This window comes from Harmonia axyridis, chromosome 6 (assembly GCF_914767665.1).
Source record: "Harmonia axyridis chromosome 6, icHarAxyr1.1, whole genome shotgun sequence".
NCBI lineage: Eukaryota > Metazoa > Arthropoda > Insecta > Coleoptera > Coccinellidae > Harmonia > Harmonia axyridis.
This window is the reverse complement of record NC_059506.1, coordinates 30,365,774-30,383,667: the sequence shown is the minus strand read 5'-3', so window position 1 is coordinate 30,383,667 and position 17,894 is coordinate 30,365,774. Positions and strand designations below refer to the sequence as shown.

Here is a 17,894-nt window from a genome sequence, read left to right as displayed (position 1 = left end):
TGCAACACAACCAATGTTACCAATGATAACTTAGATTCAACATCCTTGGGTATTTCCGGACGTCGACTCACGGATTAGTATATTGGATAAGAAATGTGGATTATATGGCATCCAATGAATGATTTTATAATGTTTGTAGATAATTTGTAAAGTTTGTAAGAGAGATAGGAATCGACTGCAACATATGAGTGAGACGCAAGATGTTTGAATCAGCTGACAGGAGTTACAACAGATGAACTAATCAATATAAATTGGTTGGAGATCAAACTTCTGTATTCTCTTCTCTCCTATATGGTTATCTGATCGGAGTGTCAACCTTTCCTTATTTAATGTTGGAGTCAATCCTCTGAATTGCATATGAGCACCTATAGACAATAGTTGTGTTTGAAACATTCTGTAATATAACCACACATGGGAATATCAGAATCTGTGATTATCATTGGCGGAGAGTTACCCACTGAATCTTCAAAATATATAAATGAAATAAAACACATTTTGAAAAATTAAAATTTTATCAATAATGTAATAGCTACTCTGTATCAATAACAAGTCTAATGTCTTTTCTTCGCCTTGTTGCTTTTAACAGCTTTGATTTGGTTTGACCATAATATATTGTTCAATCCTTCCCCTATTAAATACATAACTACTATTAAGACTAGAAGCCCTACGAAAAACAATATTCGCAGTGGCAGGTTAAGGACTTCAAAAATGGGATAGACCCACACACCGGAATAATGATATATAACATGCATCCAGATTAAGTAGCACATCATGAAGACCCCCAATATGGAGATGCCAGTCTTCCTTTTTGGATAAGATCGGAAGTTCATGGCCATCTCGATCAAGACAAAGATCATGATGTTGGTGTGCATCACATGGTTCAGCCATACTGGAAAATACTTGTCTAGGATCTTGGGGAACACCAATTCTCTATCTACGGCGTAGATACCCCAGAAGGTCGTTCCTACGAAAATCGAGAGTGGAAATGCCAAGGCAGTGAACAGCTGTGGAAAAAAAAAGATGAATGTAGATTTCAAAGTTTTTTTTGAAACATTTATTCCGTATTATAGAATTACGTATAGAATATTGCATCTGGTAAATAATCTTAACGACTTTGCTGCACATACATATCTGGTGATATTTTTAATAAGCATAACGCATCCAAGTCAATAAGAATACCCAGTAATAATGAACTTATTATAATTTTTTTTTTGTATACATGACACTGAAAGTTGGGTGAGTGATTCATCAAAATTTCAGATTAACTTCTCTCAATCATATCTTAGACATGTTCAATGGGTGAAAGATCAGGAGATCTAGGAGGCTTGTCTTCAAAATTCAAATAAATCTGGATAAATATATATGGCCTCGCATTATCTTATTGGAAAAGTGGGCTGTCGTCCGTATATATGGTATAACATCAAGATTTTTCGCAAAAAAAATAAAATTTTTGCAATTATTTAACTTTTGAACTACTCAAATCTTAATTTCGAATTTAAACAACGAATATTTTCCGATATTTGCTGAAATTATATAGTGAATGTTGATATTTGTCCTTTGGACTTTATCCTGATTAATGCAATCAAAACAATTTTCTGTTCTGTCACAAATTTTACTTTCCAACTTACCGTATCTTTAACCTTTCTTATGATTGGCGTTTTCTTTGGATTTGGCTCATTGGTTCCTATGATATCGTTGAGTAGGCATATTGTGAAGAACAATCCTTGCAGGAGCTGAAAAAAAATTATGGGAGGTTGTTCAAAAAAATTCTAATAGTCATTTTAAAAATATAATATGAGATTATTTATATGTAAAGTGAGGCAAAAATTGAAAAAAAGCTATAGAATTTGCGTTCACATCCTAAAATTATCATATCCAATTATTATTTTCCTTGAAACGAAAAAACGAAGTTGGTATTGGATTTAAATTAATAAACTTAATTGGCTAGATAAAAATGAATATAATAGAATATAGCTGGGATCTCATTGTTTGGTAACAATCTGTTAATTTAGATAAGAAATATTACTGCTGAACACCCCCAAAGTATTACATCCATCTTTTAACTTTAAAAGAAGTGTATTATAGTTATCTCATGAATTTCCGAATATTCTGAGATGAATATGAATAAGACGTTTCAATTTTAAAAAACTAAGACTGAGAATATCTATTTCAATATCATCAAACATTAATTTCAGAAAAATAATATAAATGCTTATAGTAATGTGAAAATAATAGATATTCAGGAATAATTTTAAGTCTTTAAAACATTGAGTCTGTTAGAACATGAGAATATTATGCGGAATTCGTAATGCTTGAAAAAAATTTCTATTTACATCACGGATTTTGCAAATTTGACACTGAGCGCATCCACCATTTATGTGTAGATGAAAATTGTGAATATAATTTTGGGAAGGAAGTTTAGGATTATCTCCAATAATTATTTCTGTTCGGAATTTGTTAGTTGCTCGATCATTTTTATCAAGCAAGTACTGGTGGAAAAACTAGAGTGATGTTCTTTCTCGATAAAAATATAAACAGAACCTCCACCAATTTGGAACAGGGTTCAAAATACAAACTACAGGATGAGGTTACTCAGTGGATTCAGGATGAAATCCCTAAGACAGAGGAATAAAACGAAAAAGGATCAAGGACGTGTACCCACCGCATTCCAGAAAGTTAAAAACTTCAGCTTCTCCGTATTCCCGAAACTGAAAGCCATCCCCATGTGCTCATTTTTGGGTATCCTTACGTGTACCCAATCGTAGTAACACCCAAACCAAAAATGCACTGCAAAAACGGCATGAACAACGGTCATAGCACCCATTTTTCAACGAAAGCAACAACCAAAACTAAGCCGGTAACAAGACAACATCAATATTTAGGTGTACGTAACCAACCAAAGGTTATCGACTGCAGACTGGCGTTATCGAAATATCAGAAGTGTTCTAGAGGATGCACAGCCCGATCCATCAAGTGGACTTCAAGTAACTGATTAAAATTTTTAATTGTTTTCGCCTTTCACATCGTGTGCGGCAGGTTTGCGATTGTGTTTTGGTTTCATACTAGGAGACGTTGTGAAAATTGCACGCAACGCAAGGTCCCGAGATGGGAACAGAATGGGAGGAAAAAGGATGGAGAGAAGATCCGCAGATGGTCTGATGCAGATAGACAGAGACGGACCGGATAGTAAAGCAAGGGGGTCTCCATCAAAAGATGTAGATTAAATTTGGGGTTGGCTATGAAAGCTTTCCAGTTCACTAAACCCCCTACTAGTTAATTTCCTGATCAACCTGCTGAATCGTCTTCTTGTTACAGTGGCGTAGCGAGAATTTTGGCGCCCCCTCTGAATCATTCCTATGAATTGTAGAAATACAGTTTATTCTTTTAACTCTCCCTTTTTGTCCTATTTAAAACAAAATTATTTAGCGATTCCCTTTTTTTATTTTGCAATTTGAAGTTTTTTCCATCAAAATACAATTTGTAATACAGGATGTGCATGAATTGGAGGAACAAATGAAAATTAGAGATTCCCTATGAGAAGTCCTATAAGCATGGGCCCGAAAACACTTTGTTTTCTACATAAGAGACGAAAAAGTTCAATACTACATAGGCGTACAACTTTGCTTCCACCGTTTTTTTTCCAAAATTCGAGACTTTATTGAAAAAAAACTGGTTAAACATTTATGATTCAAAGTATGATCCATCGCTGGCCACTACTTTCTCCCATCTTTCGGGCATCATACGAATCTCGCGTTGAAAAAACTGGTCATCTTTTGAAGCGATCCAAAAATCGACCCAATTTTTTACTTCTTCATAAGTGCTGGTCAGCCAGGCTGTGTGTCTGGAGAATAAGGCAGGTGGTGTAGGACTTCCCATTTCAACGTTCCCAAGTATGTCTTGACCACTTTCGCAAAATGGGGTCGAGCATTGTCATGCTGTAAAATAACTTTATCATGTCTCTCATTGTATTGCGACCGTTAGTCTTTCAATGCTCGGCTCAAACGCATTAATTCCGTTCGATAACGATCGCCCGTGATTGTTTCAGTTGGTTTCAACAACTCATAACACACGACGCCGAGCTGGCCCCCACCAAATTTCAATTTCAATTTCAATTTCAATTTCAATTTCAATTTATTCATCCAAAAATACATACATATCGAAATATATACAAGAATAAGCAGGTTTAGCAGTCTAAGCAAATAGCTTGTATACTGTCATAACCTACCATTACTCATGATGAACAATTCTTCTTTCTCAAAAACAAAAGATTTTTTCCTATACTACAGAGAAAAAACAACAACAACAAAAAATACCAAGGAGAAGGAGAAACTGCTTCTATGATAAAAAAATCTTCTTATCATCGTAATTTTTTTTTCACACTATGTGTATTGAAATGAAAGATATTTAGATTTCTGTCACCTTAAATGATCATTCTAACCTCATCCAAATTAATAAATGCTCTCATCTTCTCCTCCAACACTGACTCAATAATAGACATTCAACTACAAAATATAATAATAAAGTAAAACAAAAGGAAAAGTATTGATTATAAAATATGCGATAAGGAATCAAATAATTTACCCTCCGACAAGCTACAATACAACATCAATACAAACTGTACATTTAAGTTTCATGAAAAATAAACTAATATTGTTAATTAGCCTCTGGGCAGAATACTCTGAGAAATATTATCGATAACCTCTTTTTTATTCACTGATATTATACCACTTTTAGTCTTTGTCTTTATGACACCGCCAATTGTCCAAACCTTTTTGTTTCCAAGCTTCATAGTAGCATACTTGAGCAATTCGATTCGTTGTTTCGTTAAATCCTCCTTCACAACAATATTTGTACCTAGGAATTGTTTACGGGAATATATAAATTGGTTACGATGAAATTCATCCGTGAATTTAATTAGTATGGGTCTTGTTTTGTTTTCAGTTTTTTTTCCTAGACGATGGCATGTTAATATTGCACGTTCTGCGATGTTTATATTCTTATCTTTACATATTGTAGTGATATTCTCTGTCGGATTCGAATTTTGTGTTTCAGGAACTCCAAAAATTATTACATTTGCCTTCTTATTTTCCTGTTGCAGCTTTTCCAATTTGGTTTCAGTTTCTTCCAGTTTCAATTTAATTTCCTCAGATTCACTCTGCATATTTTCCCTGATTTTCTCCAGAACTTTTTCTGTTAATTTCTCCAAATAACTATCTAATACGGCCATAATAGTTTCTTTGACAATCGCTTTTATTTCAGCTCTAGTCTCTCTAGAAAAAACCATTTTTCTGTTGTTCTTAAAAGTTTTTTCACTGATTTTTTAGACTTGAATTAAAACTTATCGGAGCGGTGAGATGTATACGTCTATTCGCAATGACACATATGCGAAGAATCTAATAATCTAATACTGAGCATGACCTTGGAACCGTGAATATTCGGTTTTGCCGTCGACGTGGAAGTATGGCCGGGATATTCCCATGATTTTCTGCGCTTGGGATTGTCGTAATGATAATGATTTTTTCAAGTAGCTGTTCACAACCTAAAAAACGCCGTTCGACATCTCTCGGCTTCAACTCGTACGGCACCCAATTCCCTTTTTTCTGAATCATTCCTATGACTTTGAAGCGTTTTGAAATGGCTTGTTGCCTCACCCCCAATGATCCTGTCAATAGATCAAAGTTTCTTTTAAAATTTTTTCAAACCACCAGTGGCATATCACGTGATGTGGGACTCTGAAATATCTATGCCAAATTTCAGTTAAATACCTATTTTGTGAAGAACCTACAGATCCTATGAGAAAAAACTTGAATAAAATTCAAACTTTATCACTACGTAAAAGGATGTAATATAAAAAGTGTAACTTGAAAAAAAAACATAATTTTAATTAAGGTTATAAATTTAAACGTGTGGATGATTTGTAGATTTCAACTGTTACTGAGCACGTGTGAGAATTTTTTTGAATTCAATTGGATATTTATTTTAATTATCACGTCTTACTAATTATAACCAAAATGAATTCATATGGGAAGATGGAATATACATGTACCTATATATTTATATTGGATATATTGGGTCAAATCGTTGATTACCGGTTTGGAAAATAAAGAATATGTTTATGCTGCATTCGTGTTTTTGAAAATTTTAAAATCAAACACCATTAGGTAATATTCCATTTGAGTATGTGCGCCACTGTCGCCAACACAGCTGAGGACGGAGGTTTTTGAAGGCAAGTCTAGTAATAGACAATGCCCTTGGAAGGATTTAGGTCAAATATTATTTTTCATTTGGACCAGAAATAAGTTATATCTATGATTTTTAATAATTAGGCCAGTTGGAACCCTTGATTAAGTATGAAAAGGTAGATTGTTCCCATAAAATTTTTATAACTGGAAATAATAAATCAAATTCAAGTTAAAATCTGCAGGAATGATAAGAAATTTCACAATAATTAAAAGAGACTCATTTAAAGGAATCACTACTCATTATAGGTTGTTTTTAATGAATATAACGATGTCGGTAAAATAATTAATTGCAGATGACTGAGATTAGTTGCAATAAACTGAATAATTATCTAGAAAATGTATCGATTTAATTATATCACTAATTGAAGTATTTATTAGGTACCTACATGTTTATGTTTATCAGCATGAAATTCATCCAATACTTGAATTCAAGAATGCAAGATCTAATATCATCTGAATTATAGATTTATATATCAGTTCATCGAATCGCTGATTTTCGAGTAGATATAACGTAAACTTGAAATTGAAAACACTACTAGTATTGTGCAAGGATTTATTTATACCACTTATCTTACTGATAATATCTTACTCACTCGAAAAAAAACTGATAACGCATTCTGAATTGAATATTTATATTTTCGAAACTTTGGTAGGTGTCAGGTAAATATTTATCACTAATACTTTTTAAATGAAACTTTTTCATTTAGTGTCATCGAATCATTACATGTTATACAAGGTTTTATGTTGTACCTAGAGTTTCAAATTAAGAATTTTTGAATTTGGTTCCTGGATTTTGATGGGTCCAACTACCAGTCTAGGAGATTATAATCTCCTAGGTACAACATAAAAATATGCTTTTAGGATTGTACAAAAAACCGCTTAAAATGTAAACATTTCTTGAGTGTTGAATTTGATGTGTCCCAATAAATGTTTATGATTCATATACCTATGATGATCACAAATCAAAAAGTTCAAAGATTCAAGTTTGTCAAATTTTGTCCAGATTTTATTTGAACGTATACAATACAAATGTATTTGAAAAAATCAAACGCGCGACTGTGTGTAGTTCTGTCTCACTACTGCTCCGAAATATATGCATTTTTACTTTTATAATATGATAAAAGAAGAATTTTCAAGTGGAACGAAGTACTCCAAAGATTCGGGAAGTTGGATATTCTAAATTAAAATTCATTTCGTAATTGTATGAGAAAAATGAATTCCTGTTTTTTCTTGTTATACATCGATTTTATTATTCGCTTCTATTGTCTTATTAACGAAAGGTATACATATGAATATGCATTCTGAGCCCAAATATTCCTCATGACCTTGGAACATTATTTTGAAGATTTTCAGCTTGAATAAAATTATAAAAAATTTTCTGGACGTCTTGGTCTTAAACTAATACTGATATTCATCGACACATCTTCATTGTTTGAAGTCGACAATTTTTCGTATTGCTCTTTCTCAACATAATAAAGGGTGTTTTTTTAGAGCTAATAGAACTTTAAATTACAATAAAACAACGATGATTCGATTGACATGAATTTTATTTATTCGCAAGATAATCTCGTGGCATTACATTTCAAATATGATTTCTGGCATATGACCGCCACGGCTGGCTCGGATGTAGTCCAATCTGGACGTTCAATTTTCGATGACTTTTTCCAACATTTGTGGCCGTATATCGGCAATAACACGGCGAATGTTGTCTTCCAAATGGTCAAGGGTTTGTGGCTTATCCGCATAGACCAATGACTTTACATAGCCCCACAGAAAGTAGTCTAGCGGTGTTAAATCGCAAGATCTTGAAGGCCAATTCACAGGCCCAAAACGTGAAATTAGGCGGTCACCAAACGTGTCTTTCAATAAATCGATTGTGGCACGAGCTGTGTGACATGTTGCGCCGTCTTGTTGGAACCACAGCTCCTGGACATCATGGTTGTTCAATTCAGAAATGAAAAAGTTAGTAATCATGGCTCTATACCGATCACCATTGACTGTAACGTTCTGGCCATCATCGTTTTTGAAGAAGTACGGACCAATGATTCCACCAGCCCATAAAGCGTACCAAACAGTCAGTTTTTCTGGATATAACGGTGTTTCGACATACACTTGAGAATTAGCTTCACTTCAAAAGCGGCAGTTTTGTTTGTTGACTTAGCCATTCAACCAGAAGTGCGCTTCATCACTAAACGATAAAATGGACGTAGTGCGCGATACCTATTCCGCACAGAACCATTATTTTCGAAATGAAATTGCACTATTTGCAAGCGTTGTTCAGGCGTGAGTCTATTCATAATGAATTGCCAAACCAAACTGAGAATAAAACACTTGACAGCTGTTAAAGCGGTCGCCATCTTGAACAGTAATGCCAACTTAAAGTTATATACCTCGAAAAAAAACACCCTATATACATACAACTTGGTTAAATATTTCTAAATATAGGGCATTTGAGGAAAACGTTGGAAATCTTCTATTCATTAGAAAAAATCATTCGAGAAAATTAACATTTTATAAATAGAACATTATGTATACAATGTCTATAGACCCGATGATTTTTCTTGTTATCTCACAAAACCTAATGGTTTTCCTGATATCTCAGTTCAGTTTGTTGAAAACCCCAAGGAAATAGTATATTATTTTGAAAATACAATATGTTATTCGTTTTCAAACGTTTCAAAATTCATGAAAATCTGGAGATTCAACTTTAAATAAGGTTTATATCAACGATCGTTATAATTGATTGATAGAAAATTTGCCTAGTTACGGTTGTCATGGTTATCATTGCTAGGCAACACTTTTCCCTCCGGCGAAAGTAAAGTAGAACTTTTCGATGAACTTGTCAGTCAAAATATGACGTTGTTATTGTACGTAAAAAAAAACGATGTTATTTCCACCTTGTATAATCATCCGACAAATCCTCACCATATTCCAAATTGTCAGAAATCTCAGTTTTCCTCCAAAACTAATGTTCTTTCTCAGACCGGGAGGACCTTTTATGGAGACAAAGTCGAAAGAAATTGTTGCCACATAATATAACACCAACACACTGTATACAACAGTCTTTACAGTCGGCATTTTAGACTTTTTCCCAACGATCTCGCTCTCAATCTGAAACCTTCCGACGTTGCACTAGATTGTTGAAAATTTTTCTAGATTACACTCGATGTAAAAAAACACTTAAAAGGTGTGCGATAAAAGGATATTGAGATAACGATAATAATGCTGCTCAGTGCTCAAGCGTTTGAACTTTGCATACGTTGTCAGTGGCTTCAATGTATTAATGGATTGATATCTGAAATAACAGGACGAAAAAAAAAACACTTGCATAATTTATATTTGCTACGCTCGAAGAATTGTTGCTTCAGATGCATAGTTCTCATGTAACTTGAAAAGTGCTTTTATAACAATGAAATCTTTTCCTTGTCTAAAGTTAATTAGAGTGGAAACATGACAACTGAACAGTTTTTAATAACAAGACGGTGCTCTGAATGTATTTTGCGTTTGAAATTTTTTATTAAATCGTTTATTTTTGATTGGTATGTTTTTTCCATAATATGTGTTTTAATTTTCTACAAGACTGCATGGCTTCGCACGGGTGGTGTAACTGGTGTTTCAATTTAATCATGAAATTTTTTCAGGCAACCCAAAATACATCCTTCGAAGTGTAAAATTATACTCTATACGTAGTTGTTCACTCGGTCGGAGGAAAAAGGAAAGCCTTTTTTTTTTCTGTAAGATTTTTTCGAAGATATTTTGTTGTATAAGCCTCCTCATAACAGTAATGAACACAACAAAAAAAGAATTATCCAATTTGGTGCAGTCGTTTGAACGTGATGCCCTTACATAATATCCACAGATCCTCTTTTATAAACAGGGTGAGTTTTTGACTTGTACATATATTTCAACTCAAGATTCCGGAGGTAGCAAGAAACTCTATTTTCCTTTGTTGACCAGACTTTGATGGAATTTTTGTTCGGAAAAGATTCATCACATCAATGAAAATCAAATTCCAAAAATTATTTCCTTCGATTCCATTCGATATGACTAAAAATTGAATTTTTTTATGGACTTTCAACAGCCTGTATCTTTTCAACCAAGCCAAATCGGAAGAAATGGCAAAGGAAAAAAGTGTTTCCTTTGACCTCAGGAATTTTCGGTTGAAATATATGTACAAGTCAAAGGCTCACCCTGTATATAGATGGTTGTGTTTACGCGATCAATCACAAATTTTGTAGGAAGCTTGAAATTGTTATTTTTCATTGAAAGGCAAATTTTTATCTCTATCGAATTGGTAGTTTTGTCAGGAGAATAATATTTCGAAGGTCCGTATTTATAAAACCCGTAAAACCTAGTCTGATTTTTCTCTCATCTATGAATGATACCATAGCCTTCTTCAAGTTGAAGACGGCTGTGATGATACGTAGCTTCTGAAAGCTATATCTTACAAGTTCAAGGCGAAGAGGCTTCATAAAATAGTTCATTCAATCGTAGTTATCAAATGAGGCCATTTGAAAAAATTCGGTAATATTTTGAGTACTGATAAGATCATTTACCTCAAATTCTCATTCATACATGTTTACTTTTGTATTTGCAAATTATTACCAAATTATTTTTGAGAAAATGAAGGTATTTTGATCGATTTCATTTTTTTAACTGTTTATGAAATTATATTCTGGTGACTACATTGACAAAAGAAAATATTCAATTATTCAAAATTTTGTGTTCAGTAATGATCGAATTTCACACTGTTGCTATTTTGGAAGGTGTGGAATCTTAAAACTTTTCATGGAAACTAAATATAAGAGCTATCAGCATTAAATTTGACACTAAAATGAACTTAAAATAGATTAATCAAATTGTAATCATTATTCTTGGAGATTCCACTTTCCATGATAAAAATGAGGAGTGCACTGAGCGCTCGTCATTCATGCACCAATTGAACCCTTGGAGACCACATAACCATATGATGTATAGGTGTGCGGTCTTCAATGGAGCAATTAGCACATGAACACCCAGACTCTCAACTCTTTCGTTATTGTCACCAAAATGTCAGATAATTTTTTTGGTATTCTTCTTTAATTTTCTATGCTTTTAACATTAACCCTTCGTTAGGCGCGCGGTATTTCCTAACGCGTTTAGGCGCGTGGATTACAAACGTAATCCAAAATGATTTGTCATTAAATCACATACTCAGACTATAATCATTGGCTAAATTGGTTATTCAGTTTTGTTGATGTATCTGCTTCAATGATGAAAAAAATTTTTTATGAAAATTTTCAAGAATCTCACTGTTTGAATAAGAAAGCGAAAGAATCACGTTTTTCATAGTTTTATCTGCGTCTTGTACATTTTGGACAACAAACAAAAAACAATTATGAATAGCTGAAAAAAAACAGATATTCTGAAGAAAGACAAACCAAATATGAAAAATACAATTTGCTACATTCGATAGAAGTTATCATATTCATGGAAAATTCACACAATTATGGTCATTTCTTCAACCATCTAAACATTCAGTGCAAATATCTACTGCATGTTGCTTGCAAGCGTGTCTTTTGCATTTCACGCACACTTTCCTTGTTGACTTGTTACGGCTTCTAGGACATATATTACATCGTCTTATAGGATTTTCTTGCCTTGGTAGATCAGAAGGCGGGGGTAATGTCGCTTCGAGTCCAAGGAGGGAACGCGCTCGTCTTCTGAGTTCCATGGGTAAGCAGATCATATTCGACCTGGCCTCTTTTTGTGTCTTGATGAGTTCCCAAGCAAATTTTTCAATGAAATCACTCCTTACTTTTTTTTTCCGTAGGATGGTTCGCTTTGTAAATGCAGACGGCATTTATTCCAGCTACGTTCAGCAGATTGTAAAAAACAACCATTGCATTTTTCGCAATGTTGTATTTTTGGCATAGTTGGTCCACTAAGTCGACGCCAATTTTGGTGTGGTTATAAAATGTCACTATTTCTGGTTCTCTTTTATCTTCTGTTTCCAGATCGATCGCAACATCATGGTGCATTGAAGATACTAAAATAACGGATTTATTTTTAGGGTCAGACATATTATATTCCTGAAACATCAATAATCATGAGATAATGATATAAGAATACATATGCATTCGATAATGTTCGTAATAATGCAAAAAAACTAATCTTACCAAATTTATGACAACACTGCGTTACCTTTGCTCGAAGGAGCAAACGTAACGCAGTTAGGCGCGCGGATTACAATGGTAATCCAGTCGTGTTTAGACGCTCCTAAATTCCAGCAAAAATATTTCCCACCGCTTACTGAATACTGAATCGCTAGAAAGAGATGTAATTGACAGCTACTGAGGTCCGCGCTTACATAACCAATGAAATTAGGAAAATATCGGCGTTGGAATAGTGGTGGATTACAATCGTAATCCACGCGCCTAACGAAGGGTTAAATTTCGAACGAAGCCAGAAATGACTATTCTATATTTGATGCAATCACTTTTTGTGAGCTTCTTAACCAATTGTATCGTTTTTTCAAACTCACCAAATTCCATATCGTCAAAAATTTCCACTTCCCTCCAAATTGCCCCATCATTCTAATCACTACGGGCTCAGATATAGATACAGGGGCTGCTGATCCATGAGTGACATACACGACACCAAAGTACATTGCTGCCAATACACTATAATAGATTTTACGCCACATTTTCGGATAATAGAAGTTCGCGTATACTAGTTTACTCTACAAGACTGATAATACTGTTGTTGAACTAACTAAACCTACAACTAATTATTTATCTATTCTAATTGAAGTGTTATGTTTAAATCGATTATAACGTAAATTGTAACGTAAGCGTGTTCTGTTTGGATTGTTTGGAATAAGGTATCTGAGAAGATTGTATAGTGGGGCATCTATTAGAGAGGAGATATACAGTTATGCTTCCTTGTTGATGCCAATTGCCGATCAAGATTTGAAGAATTGATATACGAGGGGTAACAGAGAAAATTCGTAATAACGGGTGTTTTTTTTCGAGGTATATAACTTTAAGTTGGCATTACTGATCAAGATGGCAACCGATTTAACAGCTGTCAAGTGATTTATTCTCAGTTTAGTTTGGCAATTCATCATGAATAGACTCACGCCTGAATAAGCTTGCAAATAGTGCAATTTTATTTCGAAAATAATGGTTCTGTGTGGAATACGTATCGTGCATACGTCCATTTCATTTTGTTTAGCGATGAAGCGAACTTCTGGTTGAATGGCTACGTCAACAAACAAAACTGCCGCATTTGGAGTGAAGCTAATCCTCAAGTGTACGTCGAAACACCGTTACATCCAGAAAAACTGACTGTTTGGTGCGCTTTATGGGCTGGTGGAATCATTGGTCCGTACTTCTTCAAAAACGATGATGGCCAGAACGTTACAGTCAATGGTGATCGGTATAGAGCCATGATTACTAACTTTTTCATTCCTGAATTGAACAATCATGATGTCCAGGAGCTGTGGTTCCAACAAGACGGCGCAACATGTTACACAGCTCGTGCCACAATCGATTTATTGAAAGACACGTTTGGTGTCCGCCTAAAACGGCTTTGTAAAGTCATTGGTCTATGCGGATAAGTCACAAACTCTTGACCATTTGGAAGACAACATTCGCCGTGTTATTGCCGATATACGCCCACAAATGTTGGACAAAGTCATCGAAAATTGGACGTCCAGATTGGACTACATCCGAGCCAGCCGTGGCAGTCATATGCCACAAATCATATTTAAAATGTAATGCCACAAGATTATCTTGCGGATAAATAAAATTCATGTCAATCGAATAATCCATTGTTGTTTTATTGCAATTTAAAGTTCTATAGCTCTAAAAAAAACACCCTTTTATTGCAGAATTGACTTGAAATTTCTCAGTTTAACTAGAAGTTTGTAGCTATAGTCTGTTCACTAGGTTATTCGATAAGAACTGGCATGGAAGAAAAAACTATTTTTTATTTCTATGAATATTCAATAATCAACTTATTGAACCAATCTCACGTAAAAAAATGAATGGTCAGATAAATATTTTGTAGGAAAACGTCTATAGAAGTCAACTTCATCAACCTCGGTTCAATGTAGAAGTTTGATTTTAGAGAATATAGCTGTGGGTTTCAAAAAACTTTGATTGGCCTATCACCTCATTGCTTGTGGTTTTAAATCTATGGAAGTGTAAAAAATGGACTAAAATTAAACACATAAATGATTTGATCGAGCAAATTACGACGATTAAAGTTCTATGAAACTCATCATTAGCCTTTTTAGACACAGACGTGATGATTCAGCAGGGAATGAAATTTATAAGGGGTGATTCAAAATTCAGTAACAAGATTTCACGGGCGTATTTTTTATGTCAAATAAGACGTTTCTTTCCAAAACAACTACAGAGCGTTAAAGTTTTCAAAGAATCATTTTGGTTTTTTCTTCATGAATTCAGTTTTGAGGTATTTAGTTCAAATTTGAAATATTGCTTAGTTTAAGGGTTTACATCCTCCACTATGCCGAGTGATAGTAACAAGCTATAGGGGGACATTTTTTTAGGGGGGCCCTTTTTTGCCTTATAAACTATTTTGTAGTACGCCACTGGTGGATTCTAACATTTGAAAAGAATTCTATATTGAGTTCATAATGTTTTTTGTCTCTTGTAATTTTTACGGATATACGATCTTTATCGAGAAAAAAGTGAAATAATTTTTTGTAATTCGCTACATTTGATTAAAATTTTTAGCTGAAGGTAAGAACCTATCATCACAATAAAACAAAAAACTATACGTGTTTGGTTTGAGATCTGAATTTGATTTTTCTTAAACTTTAACTATATACAAGAAACCTAACGAACCTTCATTTCAAATTTGATCAATATCTCAAAAAGTGAAATAGTTATGAAGAAAAAATCTTGAAACTTTAACATAGTTTGGTAACGAAGCGTTTGCGGACACATGTTCATAGAAAAAAAAGCTCATTTTGACCTGAAAAATACGCCCCTGAAATCTTGATAAAGAATTTTGAATCACCCTGTATATTTATCGAACTTTGTTACATTGGAACTCTTTTAAAGATAATTAAAAATGTTGAAATTACACTTGTTCAAGGTTGCACTGCGGCACAAATTTAATTCACTTCCAGATTTATTGACTTTCAATTCAATAGAATTACAAGTAGATTGCATAGAGTTTGTTAACAGAATTTCCGTCGAATCATTTTTGCGTCTCATTCAACGTTGGCAGCCAGTTGCTCATCAGAAGCTGCATTCAGATTTTGTGACGAAGGATTTGGACATCAAGATTTCCGTTGGAATTTCTTTTTTATTTGACATAGAGTCATCTATATATCCTTCAGCCTCAGTACTGACCTCCTACCTCCATGCCGCTTTAAAAAAGTGATAGCGGCTCTGTTAGCTTGCCGGAAACTGTGCCCAAATTGATCTTTTGTTTTTAACCCTACCTATTCATACAAACCCAGGGAGGCTTTTCCAAAGAGTCTGCAGATCTCATCTGATGAATTTAGTAACAGGAACATATGAGATTGAGGAGGTATATAAGGAAGCAGGAGTACAGATGAATAGGCAACACATAAAACGTCATCGTGTATGATCGGTTGCCAAGAGAAGATCTGCTACCCGGATAGCTCCTCATTTATCATATGTTCCTAATACGAATTTCTGTATTTTGATGCTATTTTCGTGTGTTAAATGAGGAAATTCGAACGAAAAATTAAGAATTTGGTGCCAAATTTAGTAACAGGAACATATGAGACTGAGGAGGTATATTAGGAAGCAGGAGTACAGATGAATAGGCAACACATAAAACGTTATCGTGTATGATTGGTTGCCAATAGAAGATCTGCTACCCGGATACCTCCTCATTCATCATATGTTCCTAATACGAATTTCTGTGTTTGGATGGTATTTTTCGTGTGTGAAATGGAAAAATTTGAACGAAAAATCAAGAATTTGTTGCCAAATTTAGTAACAGGAACATATGAGACTGAGGGGGTATATTAGGAAGCAGGAGTACAGATGAATAGGCAACACATAAAACGTTTTCGTGTATGATTGGTTGCCAAGAGAAGATCTGCTACCCGGATATATGGTGCACAAATGTTGTAACAGGAACATATCAGACTGAGGGTTATTAGGAGGCAGGAGTACAGATGAATAGGCAACACATAAATCGCTATAGTGTATGATTGGTTGCCAAGAAAAGATCTGCTACCCGGATATATCCTCATTCATCATATGTTCCTAATACGGTTTTCTGTGTTCGGATGATTTTGTCGTGTGTGAAATGGTTAAATTCGAACGAAAAATCAAGAATATGGTGCACAAATGTTGTAACAGGAACATATGAGAGTGAGGAGGTATATTAGGAAGCAGGAGTACAGATGAATAGGCAACACATAAAACGTTATCGTGTATGATTGGTTGCCAATAGAAGATCTGCTACCCGGATACCTCTTCATTCATCATATGTTCCTAATACGAATTTCTGTGTTTGGATGGTATTTTCGTGTGTCAAATGAGGAAATTCGAACGAAAAATCAAGAATTTGGTGCCAAATTTAGTAACAGGAACATATGAGACTGAGGAGGTATATCAGGAAGCAGGAGTATAGATGAATAGGCAACACATAAAATGTTTTCGTGTATGATTGGTTGCCAAGAGAAGATCTGCTACCCGGTTACCTCCTCATTCATCCAGAGGTTTTTCTTATTGTCCCTCTCCCATTGTTGAACTGCTGTCTTGTATTGGTACTTTCCAAGCCCACAGAAGGGCTCGAGACCAAGAGGTGTCAACATTGATGCCCTTTTTGCAAGATCATCGGATGTTTGATTTTCTTCAATACCACAATTCCCCGGTAGGTACCCAATAGTAGAGTTATTTTATTGCCTCTATCAGCTTCCATATCAACAAGCAGTGTTGCTGAAACAGTATCAGTATATAGTTGGAAACTATTTGTCTACTAGGACAATTACGGAAAAAATTGCAGAATGAAATTATGTATGGTGAAAAAACTTAATATCAACTTGTACCATCAGTAGCAAAGGAGTTATGTACATAGATGAGATCTAAATATGTCTTTATGCATTTGGAGACACATAATAGACGAGAGTCTAAACGAATTGACATTTGGCTGGTTAGAATAATTCGTAGTACCTACTAAGTCAAAGTAGAAGATCATAAAATAACGCTTACTGCTCGAGCAATATTGAGCTACCTTTGTATTAATGATTCTAAAGCAATCAAGGATATTATTACCATCTAAAAATAATTATCGTTCTATATTCCGAATTGAATGATATGCTATGCAAAACCCAACAATTATACTTTTATACATGGGTGAAAAACATGCAATATCTGATTTGCTGACAACTCATTGCTGATAACAAAGCAACCAACAATAAGCCACCGGTGTAACATACTAATATGGCGGATATCCGGTACTAGGTGAGAGGAAGAGGTCCTAAACATGACCAGGGGCGTAGTAGGATGCATTTTCTTTCACATCAAAAGTGATTGCATATTGGGACAATGATATCTATGTAGATAAAACACCCAGAAAAGTATTTGTCCGCTCATTTACTGATAGTTTAATAAAATAAATGAATGATTCAGAGGTTACGTCAGATTCAATTGT

The 17,894-nt window shown here is 34.4% G+C and overlaps 1 protein-coding gene and 1 long non-coding RNA gene across 4 annotated transcripts; both read right to left on the bottom strand.

The window, feature by feature from the left end:
- Positions 1-493: 493 nt before the first annotated feature.
- On the bottom strand, positions 494-13,158 carry LOC123681716 (androgen-induced gene 1 protein-like). 3 transcript variants are annotated; one of them, XM_045619968.1, is made up of 3 exons: positions 12,766-13,158; positions 1,629-1,733; positions 494-1,004 (listed from the first exon to the last, which is right to left on the bottom strand). In XM_045619968.1, exons 1-3 carry the CDS (start codon positions 12,925-12,927, stop codon positions 552-554), a joined length of 720 nt encoding a protein of 239 aa, XP_045475924.1. In that variant the 5' UTR covers positions 12,928-13,158; the 3' UTR covers positions 494-551. The 3 variants fall into 3 exon arrangements, with proteins under 3 accessions (XP_045475924.1, XP_045475923.1, XP_045475922.1); XM_045619967.1 differs by lacking the exon at positions 12,766-13,158 and adding an exon at positions 9,168-9,376; XM_045619966.1 differs by lacking the exon at positions 12,766-13,158 and adding an exon at positions 2,663-3,080.
- On the bottom strand, positions 11,342-12,669 carry LOC123681719. The gene is made up of 2 exons (XR_006747710.1): positions 12,401-12,669; positions 11,342-12,313 (listed from the first exon to the last, which is right to left on the bottom strand). It is a non-coding gene; the product is annotated as an uncharacterized LOC123681719 (long non-coding RNA).
- Positions 13,159-17,894: the final 4,736 nt, after the last annotated feature.